The sequence below is a fragment of the Lissotriton vulgaris genome, chromosome 9 (assembly GCF_964263255.1).
Source record: "Lissotriton vulgaris chromosome 9, aLisVul1.2, whole genome shotgun sequence".
NCBI lineage: Eukaryota > Metazoa > Chordata > Amphibia > Caudata > Salamandridae > Lissotriton > Lissotriton vulgaris.
In genome coordinates, this window is record NC_141697.1 from 819,906,498 (window position 1) to 819,925,150 (window position 18,653).

General features: G+C 48.2%; 1 protein-coding gene across 1 annotated transcript in view; it reads right to left on the reverse strand.

Moving 5' to 3' along the window:
- CCS (copper chaperone for superoxide dismutase) overlaps positions 1-18,653 on the reverse strand; it is a 682,831-nt gene that overhangs the window by 609,082 nt on the left and 55,096 nt on the right. Inside the window, exon 2 of the mRNA XM_086938555.1 lies at positions 7,797-7,869. Coding sequence (XP_086794681.1) covers positions 7,797-7,869 — 73 coding nt within the window. The remainder of the gene's footprint in view (positions 1-7,796; positions 7,870-18,653) is intronic.

The following is an 18,653-nucleotide window of genomic DNA, read 5'->3' on the forward strand; positions in this document are numbered from 1 at the left end:
GAAAGAGTCTATTCTATCGACGCGCCCCTCTGCCTGGCTAACAGGGGCAGGTTGCATTGGCTGCTGCGGGCCTTCTTTACCAAGGAAGGCAATCTATATATTCCCTTGTAACTTGTCTCCTTTCCAGGCAATAACAACTGTTGAATAAGCAGACATTGCTGTATACTATTGGTAGAAGTTTTCATGCTGTACTGTGTGGGCCCTATAAGAGTGAAGGCTTAGGCAAGGACCTCTGACCTCTGCGTTGTTATTGTATGAGTTTCTTGCAGTGCTTCTAAGCAAGTTCTGCAGTGTGAACCTGGCAGCAATAACCGAGTGCAGATCTCCGTTTTTTTTTTTTGTAAAATTTTTATTTTGCATATAACCAAAAAAACATAGGAAAGTAGCACCGAGGTGCCGTACATATCCCCACGCAGGGGGAAGAAATCAAATTAAAACGACGGTGATGCTACATCTCAAAGAAAGGAGATCAAGCCAATCAGTCCAGTTACCTGCAAGAAGAAAGCAATAAGAGAAAGCATCATCGGTGCGGAGCCTTGCGAAATCAGGATGTCCCATAGCAAGCAGGTCTTCAAGCTATAACAGACCATTCAGATGCGCCTACCGGCGAGAATAAGCACCTCGGTTGCAAAGAAGAAGAAGAAAGAAAAAGTGCAACTCCCAGCCCCCCCCTCCCCCCCCCATGACGGCGACACACACTTACCACATTCATTCAGCAGCCACACTAAACTTGGAAGAGGTGTAGAGATCTCAATGACGCTGGGCAAACAAACGAAGGCAAGCCTTTGGATAGGAAGGTTACCAAGTGACCCCACATGTGCGTGAAATTCTTGTAATTACCGAGGAAGATGTCCGCCATTCTTTCTAGGCTCAAAAGCCTCCAGAGTCTTGCGTGCCAAAGGGATATCGCTGGTGCCTCCTTCCGTTTCCATGCTGCCGTCAATGTGAGCTTGGCCGCCCCCAAGCACAACCACAGAATCTTTGTATCAGATCGTGTCTGGTGTTCAAGACCGGGGTCTCGCAGACCCAGCAGCACAAAGGCCATAGAGTCCTCTATAGGGTATTGAAGGTTATCTTTGATATGGGAGAGAATTTCGTCCCAGTAAGGCCTAATCACCGGGCAGTCCCACCAAATGTGGTGGAAGTCCCCCAGAAGTCCACATCCCCTCCAGCACTTATCCGAGGTAGCCGGATAAATACGGTGGAGCCTAGTCGGGCACAAATACCATTGCGTGAGAGTCTTTAAGTGAGCCTCCCTTAGGTGGATCGAGTGGTTAAATTGGGTTATATCCCTCCAAAGCGCTGACCATTCGGCGTCGGTTACATCCCTCCCCACCATCTCCTCCCACTGCTCCATATAGCGTGGCCTAGGTGACTGTTCAGATTGAAGCAGTAATTGATATAGGAAGGAGATGACTCCCTTCATGGTGGACGTCCGCAGCAAAAAAGCCTCAAACTTCGAGGGAGGCCTCGTAGCTGCCTCCAGCACCCCTGGCGACGTGGCCCAATGTAGCAATTGGACATGCCGATACCTATCAGTCCGCGGCACCTGATAGTCCCGCATACAGTTAGCAAAGGTCAAAGGGTCCGAGCCATGAAACAGGTGGGTTAGTGCCCTACACCCGCCCTCCCTCCATGCGTCAAAGGACCCCTCGGTAAGCGCCGGTGGAAAGGCCGGATTGAAATGCAAAGGCGTGAACGGAGACGCGAAAGTTGTCCACCGCTCATCAGTAGCCAGGGTATCCCAGACCTTCAGCGTAGTGCCCGTGGGGGTACTGATGTAGGCGTTCAAGGGGCGGTCCTTCTTCGGTTTCCAGGCCAAATCCCAAATGGACCGACCAGCCACACTCCGGTCCATATGCAGCCAATGTTTTTCTGAAAACTGCTGCGACCATTCCACCATGACCCTCAGTTGGGCAGCCTTATAATAGAGATGCAGGTCCGGCAGACCGACCCCACCCTCCGACCGAGGCCGGCGCAAGACTGTGAAGGACAGACGGGCTCGGCCCCCTTGCCAGACAAATCGCAGTATCTGCGTTTTAAGCTGCCGGAAGTAGGCGCTATCCAGCGGAATAGGCAGGGCCTGGAATAGGTACAAATATTTGGGGAGAAGGACCATTTTGATCGCATGTATCCTACCCAGCCAGGACAGGAATTTAGGTTTCCACCTCTCCAATTCGGCCCGGGTCTTCGACAGGAGGGGTGGGAAGTTGGCTGCGAATAGTTTACTCACCGTCGGAGTCAGGTGGACCCCCAGATAAACAATTGAACCGGTCGCCCACGCCAATGGTGTCAACGCCCGCACATGCGCCACGTCAGTTTGCGAGAGAGTCAAATTCAAAATATAAGATTTGCCATAGTTCACTTTAAATCCCGCCACGTCCTCAAATTCCAGTAAAATCTCCCTAATGCAAGGCAAGGAGCCTGCCGGGTCCGCCACCGAGAACAGGATGTCGTCCGCGAAGAGCGAGATTTTGTGTTGCTCTCCCGTGAACGGTATGCCTTTCACGCCTTCATGTTCCCTCAGCGCCACCGCCAGAGGCTCAATGCTGAGCGCGAACAGCAGGGGAGAGAGGGGACATCCCTGTCTGGTGCCCCGCGAATGTGGGAAGAAGTCCGACAGGTGGCCATTCACTGCTACTCTCGAGCGTGGGTTGCAAAAATTTGCCCTCACCATAGTGATGAATTTGTCAGAGAAGCCGAAAGCCGTCAGCGTATTAAACAGAAAGCCCCAATCTACTCGGTCAAAGGCCTTCTCCGCGTCCAGGCCCACAAGCACAGCCGGAATGCGGAACCTGTCCGCCTTTTCGATGAGGTGAACCACTCTACGGGTATTATCGTGGGTCTGGCGGCATTTAATAAAGCCAGACTGGTCTGGGTGGATGATCGCCGGCATTAAATCCTGTAAGCGGCTCGCCAGGATCGCCGAGTATAATTTTGCGTCGATGTTAAGTAAGGCTATGGGGCGAAATGAAGCACATTGCGCTGGGTCCTTCCCTGGTTTCGGCAGGACCGTGATCACCGCCTCGGCCAGGGTCCCTGTGGACGTCCCGGACGACGCCATATCGTTAAAGAGAGTCACTAGGAAGTCACACAGCTCAGTAGCATATGTCTTATAAAAGACCGCGGTGTAACCATCCGGGCCCGGGGCCTTGTGTAACTTCAAGTTTTTGATAGCGGAGAGAACCTCCTCTCTAGATATCGGCGCCTCCAATAATTCATTCCATTCTCTAGATACTCGAGGTAAAGGCAAACGTCGCAAGAACCCCTTTGTGTTTCCGCATCTAAGTTATCACCCACATACAATTCGGCGTAAAAGCGTCCAAAAAAGTCGGCCTTCGTTCCGTCCCGATGATGCAGCACACCTGCAGCGTCACTGATCCCTCCTATATATTCCCGCTCTCTCCTATCCCGCAGTTGCCGCGCCAAATGCCTGCCCACCTTGTTACCGCATGCGTAGGATTGTCGCCCCAGTCGCAAGAGCGTAAGCTCGGCCCTATTTGCGTAGTGCGCCTTTAATTTGCCCCTCACCGCTGTCAGCGGACGGAGGGTCACCCTCGAAGGATTGAGTTTATGAGCACGTTCGAGTTCGACCACCTCAGTTTCCAGGGCCTCACGTTCCTTCCTCCGCAAGGCGTTAAGCTGCGAGTTGAGGCCCAGACACGTGCCCCTGATCGTAGCTTTAAAGGCGTCCCAAGTGTTCGATAGTGAGGTGTCCGACGGGTGGTTAAGGTCAAAGAATTCTCTAATGGCAAGTCGCAAGGCTTTATTGGGCGTATCGTCCCTAATCACCGACGCCGGGAAGTACCACTTCCGATGCGACGCACCAGGCAGCGACCAGCGAAGGCTAAGCACCAACAGACTATGGTCCGAAACGGATATCGGAAGAATGGCGGCATCTACCACGTCCCCGTGCAGTGATTGGCTAAGAAAGATAGAGTCCAAACAGGAATAGGAATGATGTACGTGGGAGAAGAATGTGTAATCCTTTGTAGTAGGGTGGAAAAAACGCCAGCCATCAATCAGCCCCAGCTCCCCCACCTCCCGCTGTGTTGATGCAGAAAACACCCCCGTACCCGCCCTATGCCCCCCTGAGCTGTCCATATCCTTGTCCCACACCAGATTAAAATCCCCCAGCAAAAACAGATGGCCCTCCGCAAAGTCTCCAGCCTTCAGCAACAAATCCTGTAAAAACTTATTCTGACCTGCGTTGGGTAAATACACCACCACAAAAGTGCACAGCCGGCCCTGAATAAGCCCTTTGACCATCAACCAACGGCCGTCCTTATCGTTACGCACTTCCACAGGTTGAAAGTGAAGCGCAGCTCGGAAAAGGAGAGCCACCCCTCTATGTTTCGTGGCAGCGGAAGACCTATAGATAATGGGATAAGCCCTATGCCGTAGCCGCATCTCATCTTTCCGTGCTAGATGCGTTTCTTGCAACCCCACCACGTCAAGTTGATGATCCACCACATATTTCCACACCTTCTGCCTCTTCTGTGGCGAATTCATACCCTTAACGTTCCACGTCCCTATGCTAATCGGCATAATAGAAATGGACCCCAAAACTCTCTCCCGTCACCCTAAGAGTCCCCACCCCCGTAGATAGACGACCTCTGATCCAAGGAACTTCCAAAGGGTCCGCTACTCTCCCCCCGTCATAGCCCAAAGCACGCCACAGCCAAAGTAATCCTATCCACAGTACCAGCTTGCCCACACCGAGCCGAAGCCACCGTACACACCAGCAACCAGTCATCCAGCAGTCCCCCCTCCCCACCGTCATGGCCCCCCCCCCCCAACAACCAAAACCCCCCAACTCCCAACCCCCCCCCCCCCCCCCCCCCCACTTGGAAAAAACACAATAGCAAAAACAGAGTCAAAACAGTGAGTTCAAAAAGGTTACTCATCGTGTCCAGAAGTCCAAAGTTTGCGAGGGGTCTTCCATTCAGGAAGTGGGTCAGGGGGACCAACACGGTGTCCCCCATGGCCACGGTCAAGGGTGTCTCCTCCAAAAGTACATTCATACCCCCAGACCAGGAGGCCAGAACCCCTCCGGCGTCGATCCATCATCAAGGCAGGGGTCACGCTGCTCCGGAGCTTTGCTGCGTATCAGCCAAGGTAGCCGAGGCCACCGATGCCACCGCGTTGCCCCGTTCCTGCAAGCTGGTAGTGAGATCCGGTCGCCGCCGGTCAGGGGAAGCGCCCACCCTGTGCCAGGAAGAAGAGTGGTGGCGCCTCCGAGACGGGGAAGCTGATGCTCCCTGTGAGGGTGGCACATCCTCCAGGCCCAAGAGGTCCTTCGCCACCTGGAGTGAGCGAATCTGTGCGAGCCGGTTCTGCCACCGGAAGATGATTCTGAAAGGATGTCCCCAGGAGTAAGCGATGCCACGCTCCCTCAAAAAAGCAGTCACTGGACGGAACTCCCTCCGTTTCCGTAGCGTTGAGGCCGCTAAATCCTGATACAACTGAGGGCGGTGGTCCCTGAACTGCAACGACGTGATGGCCCTGGCTTTGCTGAGGATGCGCTCTTTCATCTGAAAATCATGGACACAGACGAGAATGTCAGGAGGGGGCCCCCCCCTCGTCTAGGCAACCCCACTCTATGTACTCTGTCCATCTGAATTTCCCGCACATCTTCCTCATCCAATATCTGGAGGAACAACTCTTAAACATAGCCACGCAGATCGCCTGCCTCACCATCCCATGGCACAGCTCGGATGCGGATGTTGTTCCTGCGGGAGCGATTTTCTAGGTTCTCCGTGTGCGTCTGCAAGTCCAGGTTCTGTTCGGTGAGGCGGATGATATCCTGCTGTAATAGGTGTACATCGTTGGCCATACTTAAATCATGGTCCTCCAGAGTCGCTACCCTCTCGCCAATACCATCCACGTCCCTCCGCACATCCCGTAGATCGGAGGCCAGTTGTGCGCGGAGCTCGGAGATGTCTTCCTTAATGGCGACAAAGAGTTCAGACATAAAAGCCTTCGTCACCGGCGCCTCATCGTCCGACTGCTTCGATGAGCCACTAGCTCCTGGAGATGCCGGCTGCTGGGAAGATTTCGAAGCGCCATCCTTCCCCGGGCGCCCCTTGCGCAGCGTGTTAGACATGGCGGCGAGCAGCACTCCTTCCAAGCACCACGTGGCTAAACAAGATGGCGGGCCCTGCTGCTCGTTCCAGTCCAGAGCCGAGGCCCTCGATCCCAATGTCCAAGCCTCGAGCTATATGCCGTAGTACTTCCAAAACACTCAACGGCCCAGGCCTCCGTTCCACACGTGCTCGTAGGGTCACAGGCGTCAGGGTGATGCACAAGAGTACGGATGGCCCAAAGTCCCGTAGCGGCCACGCAGGAATGCCGCCGCTATCCCGTAAGCCGCGTCCTCCTCACACGCAAATCCGCCCTCACCGGGGCCCACCGGGCACCACCATTGATCTGGCACCACTCTCCACCACCAGTCACGCTCAGGCCCACACCTGTTGCCGAGTCCTCACAGCCGCCGGCGCTCGGATGTCCCGGGCCTCCTCTCGATGAACACTGCCAGGTGCCGCGGATCCTCCGCCTCCACGCCTCGTGGGCTCGCTCCACGCCACAGGTCAGAAACGCCAAGCGCTCCGAGCCTCCGAGCTGCACCGGAAGCTAGATCGGCTGCCTCGCCGACATGGTGCGGTGCTCCACTTTCAATCAGCGCCGAAGCTCCCAGGCGGGATCTCAGGGGGCCCGCCCTCTTTCAATATCGGCCGTTAGGACCCAAGAGAGACCGGGGTCTTGTGGTCGACCCCGAAGCCTCTCCGCTCCACCGACGGCACCAAACCACTCCGCTATGCCAGGGGGACTTCCGCAACACTTTTGAAGCGAAATCACTCCCTCAGGACCGTGCTATAAGATGCTTTGTCGGATCGACGCCGGAGCAGCTCGGAAGAGCGTCCTACTCCGCCGCCATCTTGGCCACGCCCCTCCAGATCTCCGTTTTTAACCATTTTAGAACATGAACACACATTGAAATTGGACTTTGTTAAATATAAATAGAGAAGAATAGGATATGAACACACTGAATAAAATAACAAGCACTGGTTTGCGGTGGTGGGACACGACACAAGCCTCTCAGAGAAGGGGGGCTTGAGCGTGAGGCAAGGACACAACATGCCAACCTCAAGTGCCGACAAGCAACAGAAGACGAGTCAAGTCCAGGTGGGCGGGGCCTAAGGGACACAGGGCGGTCACCAATCCCACTTCCAAAAGTGCGCTGCATCGCTAGGCGAGACCTAAAAAATGCTCAGCATACACAATATAAAGTACACGAGCCAAAACCAGTTATAGATTGCAACAAAACGTCTTAAGCTTCGCAGTGTAACTCTATTTCATAGCCTGGTACATTAAAGAATTAAAATGATGTTGACATTGTCTAGCAGAGGTTTGAATGAGAACACAGCATTAGCAGCGTCACTTGCACACTGAAGCACTACATAAACGAAGGCGTCTACCTTGCATAGGATTACATATTTACAAAGTAGGAACAGCGGCCCGATTCACAAAAGTAATCGGAGACAAAACCCTAACTTTTCGACTTTCGGTATTCACAAGGGCATTCAGGAGTAGTACAGTTAGGAATCCTAACTTTACTACTCCTAAATGCCCTTTGTGAATACCGAAAGGCGGAAGGTTAGGATTTTGTCTCAGAATACTTTTGTGAATCGGGCCCAGCACTCCTAGTGCGCTAATGCAGCATGAAGCTTTTTGATGCAAGGGAAGGAACAGCTACAAGCCCTGTAAGAGTTGTCCTTTTCCCCCAGGCGGCATACCTTGGACTCCTTTGAGGCATTGTTCAACAGCTTGGACACAACTCTGGCAGGTCATCTGCACTGCAAACTCCAGCTTGAAAAAAGAAATGAAGCATCATATAAATCTTTAATTGCTTGTAAATATAACCATATAAGAGTATAAAATCATTAAACAAACTTCATAAAACTGTAAAAACAAATGAGAATGTGTTATTATTATACCATAAAAAATGTAAAGATAAAATTGTGTTGACAATGCATTACATTAAAAATCCTCACCTACAAAAAAAAATGTATTTCTAAAAAAACAGAAAATAATCCTCACCTACAACAACGGGGTTAATCAGGTCTAGATCGCCTTGATCTCAAGGCTGCAGGTAAAAAGCATCAAACAGAAAATAAAATATGTTCATTCTTCAGGAGCTGCAAATACATAAGTGTCAGACGAGCTTGTGAGAAATCAAGCACTTTCAGTAACGGTAGGATAAACTGATTCCTGTGCTTGCGAAAATATTTACAGAACATCGCAAAATGTAAGGTGTCTGGTGCAGAAATATTGTCACAACCACAGGGCTCCAGAGTTCCTGGGTGAGACCAAATGAGGGTGCAGCAAAGTAAACCTGAATCTCACCACCACAATGTCTCCCTCTTGTTAAGTACAAGGGAAAGATAGAAGTTCTTGATAGCATGTGCCCCATGCCATGGGTTTCACAAGTAGCGGTTGCTACTGAATGGTGTGGCGGGTGGGGGTGGAGCAGTTACTAAAAAAAATACAGGAACAGGAAGCACATAGCCTCCCAGAATCACCAGGCCAATCACAACGCTGCCTTACAGCAGCGTTGTGATTGGTCTGTGTGCCGTGGTTCGGTGCTCAGAGGGGGACTGGGAGATGTGCATGTTCCTCCCCAGGCTGTGCATTACAACCTGATGGGGAACATGCAAAGTGTGCATGACTGTTTGGCCGTCCCAAGAGGGCCATGCAAAATGTCATGTGCAGTTTAGAGTGTGCTTAACACTCCGACCCCTGGCCCCGGCGCTGGCCAGCCCCGCCCTGCACCTAAGCAGGAAGGAATACTAAAATCATAATAAAATTCGTTATTATCATTTTAGCTTTCATTTTATACTGCTCGCAGAGCAGTGGGGCAACGCTCCTCTATCTTAGCAGAGGAGCCGCAGCTGGGTTTCACGAGCTTTGTTTGTCCTTTCTCACTCATTTAAGCTCAAGGGGGAGCAGATAATATTAGTTATGGAATATGTCAGCCCTATCCATGCTGGTAAAAACTGACTTCACATGGGGAATTCAAGGGATTCTCTGTGTGTGGCCAAGGGAGAATCCAGGCGGCGATTACCTTCATCCCGTTGTGAAAGTTGCTCTTAGCGGCTGTAGGTTTGTCAGTGAAGGAGAGAATCAGCTGGGTGTCATTGGCGTAGGATTCGATGTTGAGTCCGTAGTTTATGACGATGACTGCAAGTGGTCCATGTAGATCTTGAAGTCAGTGAGACCCAAAGAGGAGTCATGAGGAACACTCACTGTATCTATCGCCCTCACTATATCTATCTATCGCCCTCACTCTATCTATCTATCGCCCTCACTCTATCTATCTATTGCCCTCACTCTATCTATCGCCCTCACTCTATCTATCACCCTCACTCTATCTATCACCCTCACTCTATCTATCACCCTCACTCTATCTATCGCCCTCACTCTATCTATCGCCCTCACTCTATCTATCGCCCTCACTCTATCTATCGCCCTCACTCTATCTATCGCCCTCACTCTATCTATCGCCCTCACTCTATCTATCGCCCTCACTCTATCTATCGCCCTCACTCTATCTATAGCCCTCACTCTATCTATTGCCCTCACTCTATCTATTGCCCTCACTCTATCTATCTGTCTATCTATCTATCATCCTCACTCTGTCTATCGCACTCCCTCTATCGCCATTACTCTATCTATCTATCTATCTATCGCCCTCACTCTATCTGTCTATCTATCGCCCTCACTCTATCTGTCTATCTATCGCCCTCACTCTATCTATCTATCGCCCTCCCTCCCTCCCTCTGTCACCCTCCCTCACTTTATCTATCGCCCTCCCTCTATCTATCACCCTCCCTCTATCTATCGCCCTCCCTCTATCTATCTATCGCCCTCACTCTATCTATCGCATCACTAAGGTATCACTCAGCACCACCACAACATCACTATGCGCTACCACAGCATCACCGAACGCCACAGAATCACTCGTCGCCACCACAACATCACTCAGCTCCACCACAGCATCAATCTGTGCAACCATTTAACAACTGGTTCAAATATGTTCTCTCAATGTTTCAAGCTTTATTACAAATTTTAAAAAAGATGTTAATATTTCACTTTTCTCACAATAAAATACACTGAACATAATCTTCACAAAAGTCATTTACAAAAGTTTAAGCTATTGCAATTATAAATTACAATAACTTTCATTTAAGTATTAATTATTTAAAAAAAATTAAAAGCCATTGTTATTTGTAATATCAACACATCTAAGTCACGTAAATACTACACATATTGCAGTACAAATGCTATAGGTGTCACATTTGCCAAAGTTAAAACTATTGGCATTGTCAATGACAAAGCTATTAATTTCGCTATTTTCAAAACCAACACATTAATAAAAAAAATGTCATTTACAATACCAATAGTTCAAACTTTCCTAATGCGAGACCTATTGCATCGCAAATGCTTGTTTTGATGATAGTGGGATCTCGCCTATTTGAATTGAAAATATTATTAAAACTAATCGACCAATATACAAGTTCAAAATCGGCAGGTGGTTCGGCCATCCCACCGAACTAGCTCGGTTTCAAAATGGGCACGCTCTCAAATATATCCAAAATTATTATTGTGTATCTTCATGTGCTTATATTTCTTTAATCTCGTCTGAGGTGGTCCTCATGCCAACGTTGTCAAACACGCAAAAGTCATTGCCTTTCTGCTGCAAAATCTTTTGAGTGTTTTTAAAAATGACAATGTTTGGCAAGTGAATGTCTGCACTTCGACAATTCCTGTGCAGAGAAACAGACTCCAGTCACTTTTCAAGCAAAAATTCGGAGCTACATCCACAGACCGAGTTGTGTCGAGGTAGCAAGTGTTCTGCCTTTGCTCTGTAAAAAGTCAGAGCTGCATTTTATACAAGGTCATCAATAAAGATATTAGTACAAAACCGGAGGATGGCACATATGCCCACTAGTCCTATTTAAATAATGGACTCCCTCTGTTTTCAGCCACTTGAATATTCCTCCTTTGTGACTTTCTTTTAACAGACAGCCGCACGCCAAACACATACACTTTTATTCCAGACTAACTCATGGGTGCCCCAAACATGCACAAGATGATTTTTCCAAGTCCCAGACAATGTGAAAACACATATGAAGACAAGAGGGTGCGCCTGGACACAGCCCTGTTCACTGGAAGTAGAGCGAAGGGAAGAAAATAACAAGCATTGGCATAGCCAATAGGTCTCGCTTTTGGGACCTTCTAAATATTTAGTTATGCAGCACAATATTTTTGGTGCACCAACAACTGTTGCATGGCTAAAACACTTAGAAGGTCCCAAAGGCGAGACCTATTGTCTATCCCAATGCTTGTTTTCATTCCTACGTGGCATTTTGTATACACATCTGTCTCTTACAGGGTGGACTTTGCACAAGTTTTGTAAATGAAAATTACGCTCGAGACTAGTTTGATGTACTTTAGCAAATGTCATGTAAAGAATAACATAAGGGAAAACTGTTTCTGATCATTAAGAATGTGGGATTATTTTGCACTTCCCCTGCTCCGTATATTTATAATTGAGTCTAAGCGGTGCTTTTAGCAATTCTTGTCCCTTCTTTTTAGTGTTTTACTAATTTCTTTGAATTCCGTGAAGCATGTTGTATTCAGTGGTAAATAAACAACTTGCACATGTGAATTATAAAAACGGTGGAGCAGTAGATGTGATGTCAGTAGTGCACAGAAGGGAATGTACCAGGGTACTGTGCTGATGCTGAGAGGATGGATGACGGGAACCTAAGACTTTGCATGGTGTGCAGAGATGTCCCAAGAAAGCCGACTGGCGATCTGGCAAGGGGCTGGATTGTGTGACCTGTGCTCCATCAGTGTTCATTTGCTGCATGCAGTCACCACTGTTTATACAAACATCCCAAGGCTGGTCTCGTGAAACATTTGTGACAAGTGAGCGAGGCATGAAGATAGATATATACCATGTGCACAGATGGTGAAGAGCTTATGTCTCAATGAACACAGACAATGGCGTTAATACGCTTGCTGTGAAAATAGAGCACCACCCGCAAGGCGGATAACTGGGGTGCACACAATCTTGTGAAACATTGTGCAAGACCCAAGTACACAGGCAACAGAAGCATGCACTGGGCCAGGAACATACAATGATCTAGCCCCCACATCTGAGAACCAAGTAAAGCTCCATCTTGTACAGACCATGCCAGGCCCTAAAGTGCAGGGGAGAGAAACACGCTCCATACTGTGAAAACACTGTGCGCAAGCAGCTAAAATGAAGCACCAGAGCGGTGCACTGTCTCGTGTGGACACCCTGCACAACCCCCAGAGAGTAGGTTTAAGAACAATTCATCAGGTGTTGTAAACACTACAGAAAGGCTATCACCACACCACCATAGAGTGTGACGTCACCACCACACCACCATAGAGTGTGACGTCACAGTGCACTAGCAGCAAAACAGACAATTGTGCTAGGCGTGCACCATATTACGCTGCTAATATGCAGGACCCCGGAGTGGGACAATGAAACCATGCCCATTAAGACACCATACATACCCCTCAGGGAGCGGGCCACCGCTGCCCTGAAATCCACCAGTGACACAGAGGACTTGTGTTGGTGAAAACCTGTGTCTGACACTTTATAGAGTTAGTGAACCCCTTCCAAAGGAGCCACGAATGCCAACATGGCGAGGGACACTACTGGCTCCTACTCTTAAGAACTAAATACACCCACACCCCCAAACCTACATGCACATGATAAGCGAATCATGGGCACTTTCGGTCAATAAAACTTGTGAAGGGGCACACCGCTCACCAAACAGCTGTTTGTAAGACGATGTACAACACACGCACTTGCAGAGTACACAACCTTCACAAGTTGACACAACTTTCACAAGTTGATCAGTGCACTATCACCCACAGCACACAAGACCCTTCCTGGGACCACAGACAGTCGATTAATTGTGCAGTCGGGGTTAAGTAACTCCCAAAAGTGAAAGCATCAAAACACAACTTGCACCTCACCCCGGTGCAAAGTATTTCAAAGATAAAGAGGGAGTGCAGAGCACACACGCCGTGTGCTCTTCAACAACCAGCGCCATACACATCAAACACCACACATCCTTTCAGAAGCAGAAACGGCACACAATCTTCCAGCTGCTTGTGTGTATACAAGACCGGGGCCGTGCACGTAACCTGCGTGCATGGAGCAGATCAAAGGGAAGGAAGAGCAAACAGACACAGCAAACACTGCGACACGGAGAGGAGAGAGTGCACTGCTCATGGGCGTAACAACCCACGCACCCACTCTCTTCAGTAAATTAAAGGGGCCTCGGCACCCCTCAGCTAAAGCAAGCCTCTCTCCCTCCAAAGCAGGTGCGTGCATGCTGTCTGCAGCCTGCTCTGAGCCCGTCACCCACTCCCTCTGACTGAAGAGAAACAAAGTATCAACTTACAGTGTTTCTCTTCAGTCAGAGGTGCCAGGCCCAGCATTCCCCACAGGGCTCTGCTCCTCTGAGAAGAGTCAAGGACAGGGATGGGGGTGGGGGTGCGGGCCCCAGAGAGCAGAAGGCAGCACAGAGCACTGCTCAGGACCCTGACAAGGAGGGGGAGGGGGCCCAGAGAGAGAACAGGAGGCAGCACAGAGCACTGCTCAGGACCCTGACAAGGAGGGGGGTGGGTCAGAGAGAGAGAGCAGGAGGCAGAACAGAGCACTGCTCAGGACCCTCACAAGGACGGGGTGGTGGGCCCCAGAGAGAGAGCAGGAGGCAGCACAGAGCACTGCTCAGGACCCTGACAAGGAGGGGGAGGGGGCCGAGAGAGAGAGCAGGAGGCAGCACAGAGCACTGCTCGGGACCCTGACGAGGACGGGGGCTGGGGACCCCAGAGAGAGAGGAGGCAGCACAGAGCACTGCTCGGGACCCTGACAAGGACGGAGGCTGGGGGCTTCAGAGAGAGAGGAGGCAGCACAGAGCACTGCTCAGGACCCTGACAAGGACGGAGGGGGGGCGGGGCCCCAGAGAGAGAGGAGGCAGCACAGAGCACTGCTCAGGACCCTGACAAGGACGGGCGTGGGGGCCCCAGAGAGAGCAGGAGGCAGCACAGAGCACTGCTCAGGCCCTGACAAGGAGGGGGGAGCAGAGAGAGAGCAGGAGGCAGCACAGAGCACTGCTCGGGACCCTGACAAGGAGGGGGGCAGAGTGAGAGCAGGAGGCAGCACAGAGCACTGCTCAGGACCCTGACAAGGACAAGGGCTGGGGGCCCCAGAGAGAGAGGAGGCAGCACAGAGCACTGCTCGGGACCCCGACAAGGACAGGGGGGCTGGGGGCCCCAGAGAGAGAGGAGGCAGCACAGAGCACTTCTCAGGACCCTGACAAGGACAGGGGGGCTGGGGGCCCCAGAGAGAGAGGAGGCAGCACAGAGCACTGCTCAGGACCCTGACAAGGACGGGGGTGGGGGCGCCAGAGAGAGAACAGGATTTTCACAAAGGACAAGGGAGACCCTACTCACAAGGAACCAGGGTGATTAATTAATCGTGAAGATCTAAAATTTAAGGGGAGCTTTTGTAACATTTCAGTGACGTGTTCGAGACATTGGATGGTCTTAGGGGTAGAAACGGCCATAGAACATTCCAAGGCGGAACTTCTTGAAATAGAAGAATTGGAGAAAGAACTTCTGGGGGGAGACGGAGTAACAGAAGCGCAAACCTTATTAGATAAACTAAATAAGACCATAGAAGATTTTAATACCTTCGAACTCAAAAAGAAGGCTGATAAGGTATCAAAGGATATAAAAATTTTCACTAAAGAAAAGGCCTTCCCTTACTTAAAGGAAGACTATTTTGCTAATTTTCAAAATCCCAACAGACAACAAACTTGGGGTCGTTTCAAAAGGAATCAACCTGTGACCTTTTCAGAGTCGTCAGGTGATTCAAGTGACTCCAATAACTCTCCTGGCCCCAGTAATTTGAATACCCATCAAGGCCAACCTTTTTTAGGGAGGGGAGGAAGACCCAAGAGACGAATATGGCATCAGTATGCCGGAGAGCGACAAACCCGCAACAAACATTATCAGTGGGGGCCCCAACCTTATTAGAACAGAGGATCACCATCGAAGATAATAGAGAAATTATCCCTATTTTTAATTTGTCTGATCATATACTATCTTGTGCGGAAACATCTCTGTTGAGTAAAGGTTTGTCCTATGTGGTAACAGAAAACACAAATTTCTTTAATCTTAAGTCGGAACTGTTTCAGTTCTTTAGAAAGATCCGTCGGCGAATATTCTTTAAAGACAGGGAATATTCAGGAAAAGAATCAGTAACAGGACTAAGACCCCCTTCCACATTCTATCCTAACAATAGTTTGATGCCATCGGAACTCATTACCTTTGAAAAGATAATTTTGAAAAATGTGGATATTTTGCGCACCACCAAACAATTTATTCCTTACAACATCTCACTTCTTGAGCGCCAAGCACTAAATGTCTTAAAACAAGATTCGTCCATAATACTGAAACCAGCGGACAAGGGTGGGGGAATTGTTGTACAAAATATGACTGATTACGAAACAGTTATAAATCAGCAGATCTCCGAACCCAAACATTATAAGAAACTTACACATAACCCCATAAATGACATACGAGATGAGATACTCAATATTACCACACAAGGTCTTGATCTGGGCTTCTTGAGCAAACATGAACACTCCTTCCTAAATTCTCCAAATCCTAGGACACCGGTTTTGTACACACTGCCCAAAATACATAAAAGCATCACAGATCCCCCTGGCCGACCAATTTTATCGGGTTGTGGTTCAATTTTAGAGCCTATAGGCAAATATGTTGATTTTTTTATTCGAGACTATGTCCCTGAATAACCAAGCTATGTGCGGGACACCATGCACATGATCAATTTGGTTGACACTATTCCTTTTGATGATAACACAGACTGGTTAGTGACTTTAGATATTTCGTCACTATATACGAACATCCCCCAAGAGGAAAGCATTAACATCATTGCTGATCTTCTGGACACCAGAATAAGACCTGAGAACGTGCCCACCTCATTTATAATCGCATTGTACTCCAGAGAAACTACTTTGTACATAAGGGGGTATATTTTCAACAATGTGGTGGGACCAGTATGGGAGCAATTTTTGCTCCCAATCTGGCGAATATCTATATGGATCATGTGGAAAGATCTTTTGCCATCAATGATCAAAATCCTTACCGTACCAACATTAAATGTTGGTATCGGTATATTGATGATATTTTTCTGGTGTGGAATGGAACCAGGGAAGATTTTGATGCTTTTCTTGTTTATTTGAACACCATACAACACCATCTTAAGTTCACATCCACAATTTCCAAGGACACTATTGCTTTCCTTGACCTTAACATCTTTAGTGATGGAGAAAAATTGATTACATCACTACATAGGAAAGAGACAGAAAGGAACACTTTGCTTTCTTACCAGAGCCATCATCCGAGGGCCCTTAGAGATGGCCTTCCCTTTGGGCAATTTTTGCGCATTCGTCGCAACTGTGCCCGGAGGGAGGACTACATGAGAGAAGCAAATACCCTGAAAGTAAAATTACTAAATAGAGGATATCCCAACAAATTGATCAAAAGATCGCTGAAACGTGCGTGGTACTGTCCACGGGAAGAGCTTTTGGTAACACGCCCCAAAAAAAACACACAAAAGATTGTCTGTGCGACTACCTTTGGTACCCATACAAACAAGATACGTAGCTTGATAATGAAACACTGGCATATTATACAAAACATTGATCCCTCAATTGAAGTGCCACTCTTTGCATTTAAGAGAGCTAAGAACTTAAAAGATCATTTGGTGCACTCCTCCAATGAAAATTCAAGAGATGCAAAGGGTACATTGGAGTCTGTCTGGAATCTACCACCGGTGATAGGTCACCATCCATGTGGAAACTGTGTAGCCTGCCCCTTGACTTTTAAGACAACTCTGTTCCAACATGGAAATGTTACACACACATTGCAGACATTCTCAAATTGTAACACACGTAGTGTTGTTTATTGCATTTGGTGCCCTTGTGGTCTACCCTACATTGGGCAGACACAACAGCCTATAAAAGCCAGAATAGGCCAACATAGAAGTCGGATTAGAAAACTCATTCTGACTGCACCCCTTGTAACACATTACAAAGAACTCAATCACAACGCTGACCAAATTAGATGGCAAGTGATAGATAACATATCAGTACCTGAGAGAGGTGGAGATATTTCAAACATCCTACAACGCAGAGAATGCCATTGGATAGATAGAATTGACTCTATCAACCATGGCTTGAACTCAGAAGATGAATGGAGAGGATATGTTTCAAACATCACATACTAGTCTGCTTTATACTGATATGTTGCTCAAGAAGATTGTGTTACACTATTATACCTTTTGTAAAGAATGATGATGCTCCGCTTGATCAATGTCTAATTCAATGTACATGTGGGATGTAATTACTCTTTCACATGGATGTAATATTTACAAATGTGTATATGGATACTAATTTCTAGATATTATATGGTGTATATTCTATTGCACTAATTATAATGTGACTGTAAGCGAGTATGGCTATGCCAGGTATTGAAGTCTTGATACATATGATTGCGCCACCCTTTACTTTCCATTGGTTGTCTCATTCTTCAATTTTTTAATTATCTGTAAGTCCCTTAGATTCGGATTATGATATATAATTGCGATATCATACAAAAACGACACATCCAGGTGTGTAGTCCCCTGCAGTGACTAAATTGCCTTTTAGTTGCTCATTGCCTTGATAGTACATAAAAATGTGCTATCATCTGCTCTAGCGCTTTCCAATTATCAACCTTGACTAGTAAATGCTGATTATCACCCTGTGCATAAACTAGTCTGGACTTTGCTATACTAACGATTCCCTTTACAAAATGTAAAAAAATCGTTGGAAATAATGACACTAAAATATATATTTTAGAACTTGTTCTGAATATTACGTTAACAAATAAGAAAGAGAAAAGAACTTCCAAAATCCCCCGAGTCTGTCCTCTACAAACTAGGAGGTAGCGTTTGTTTCATTCACCTGACCGTGCTCGATTTTTCGGAACTCGCGCCGTCAGGTCTTACATGAAACTGCAAAACAAGAGCAGGAGGAGCCGTGTAACACGGAAGCGGGAAGCTGTTAGACGCGACTGGGCTCTACAGAAATAAGGTACGTCCCAGTACTCCTCGCTTAAATCTTTTGGCATTGCGAGATACAAACACTTCGCATAGTATATGCAATAAGTCCCACCCTCTACCCCTTCTTTTATTAATATAGGTATTACCCTTGACAAAATTGAAAACGAACTTACCCCAGCCTGATGTATAAATTGACACACGGAATTGGATATCATTGAGATATCTCATATATGGCACACCCATTGCAGGTAATTACTTCTATACCATGGGGTCATACGAACCATCAATCTTAAACGCGATGTACTTATGGCATATATTATTTCACTAGGTGTAACCTACATCATCAAAAGCTTTTAACTCTATTACTGCGCGCTACATACGGCGCATTCCCGACCACTACAAGTGGTAA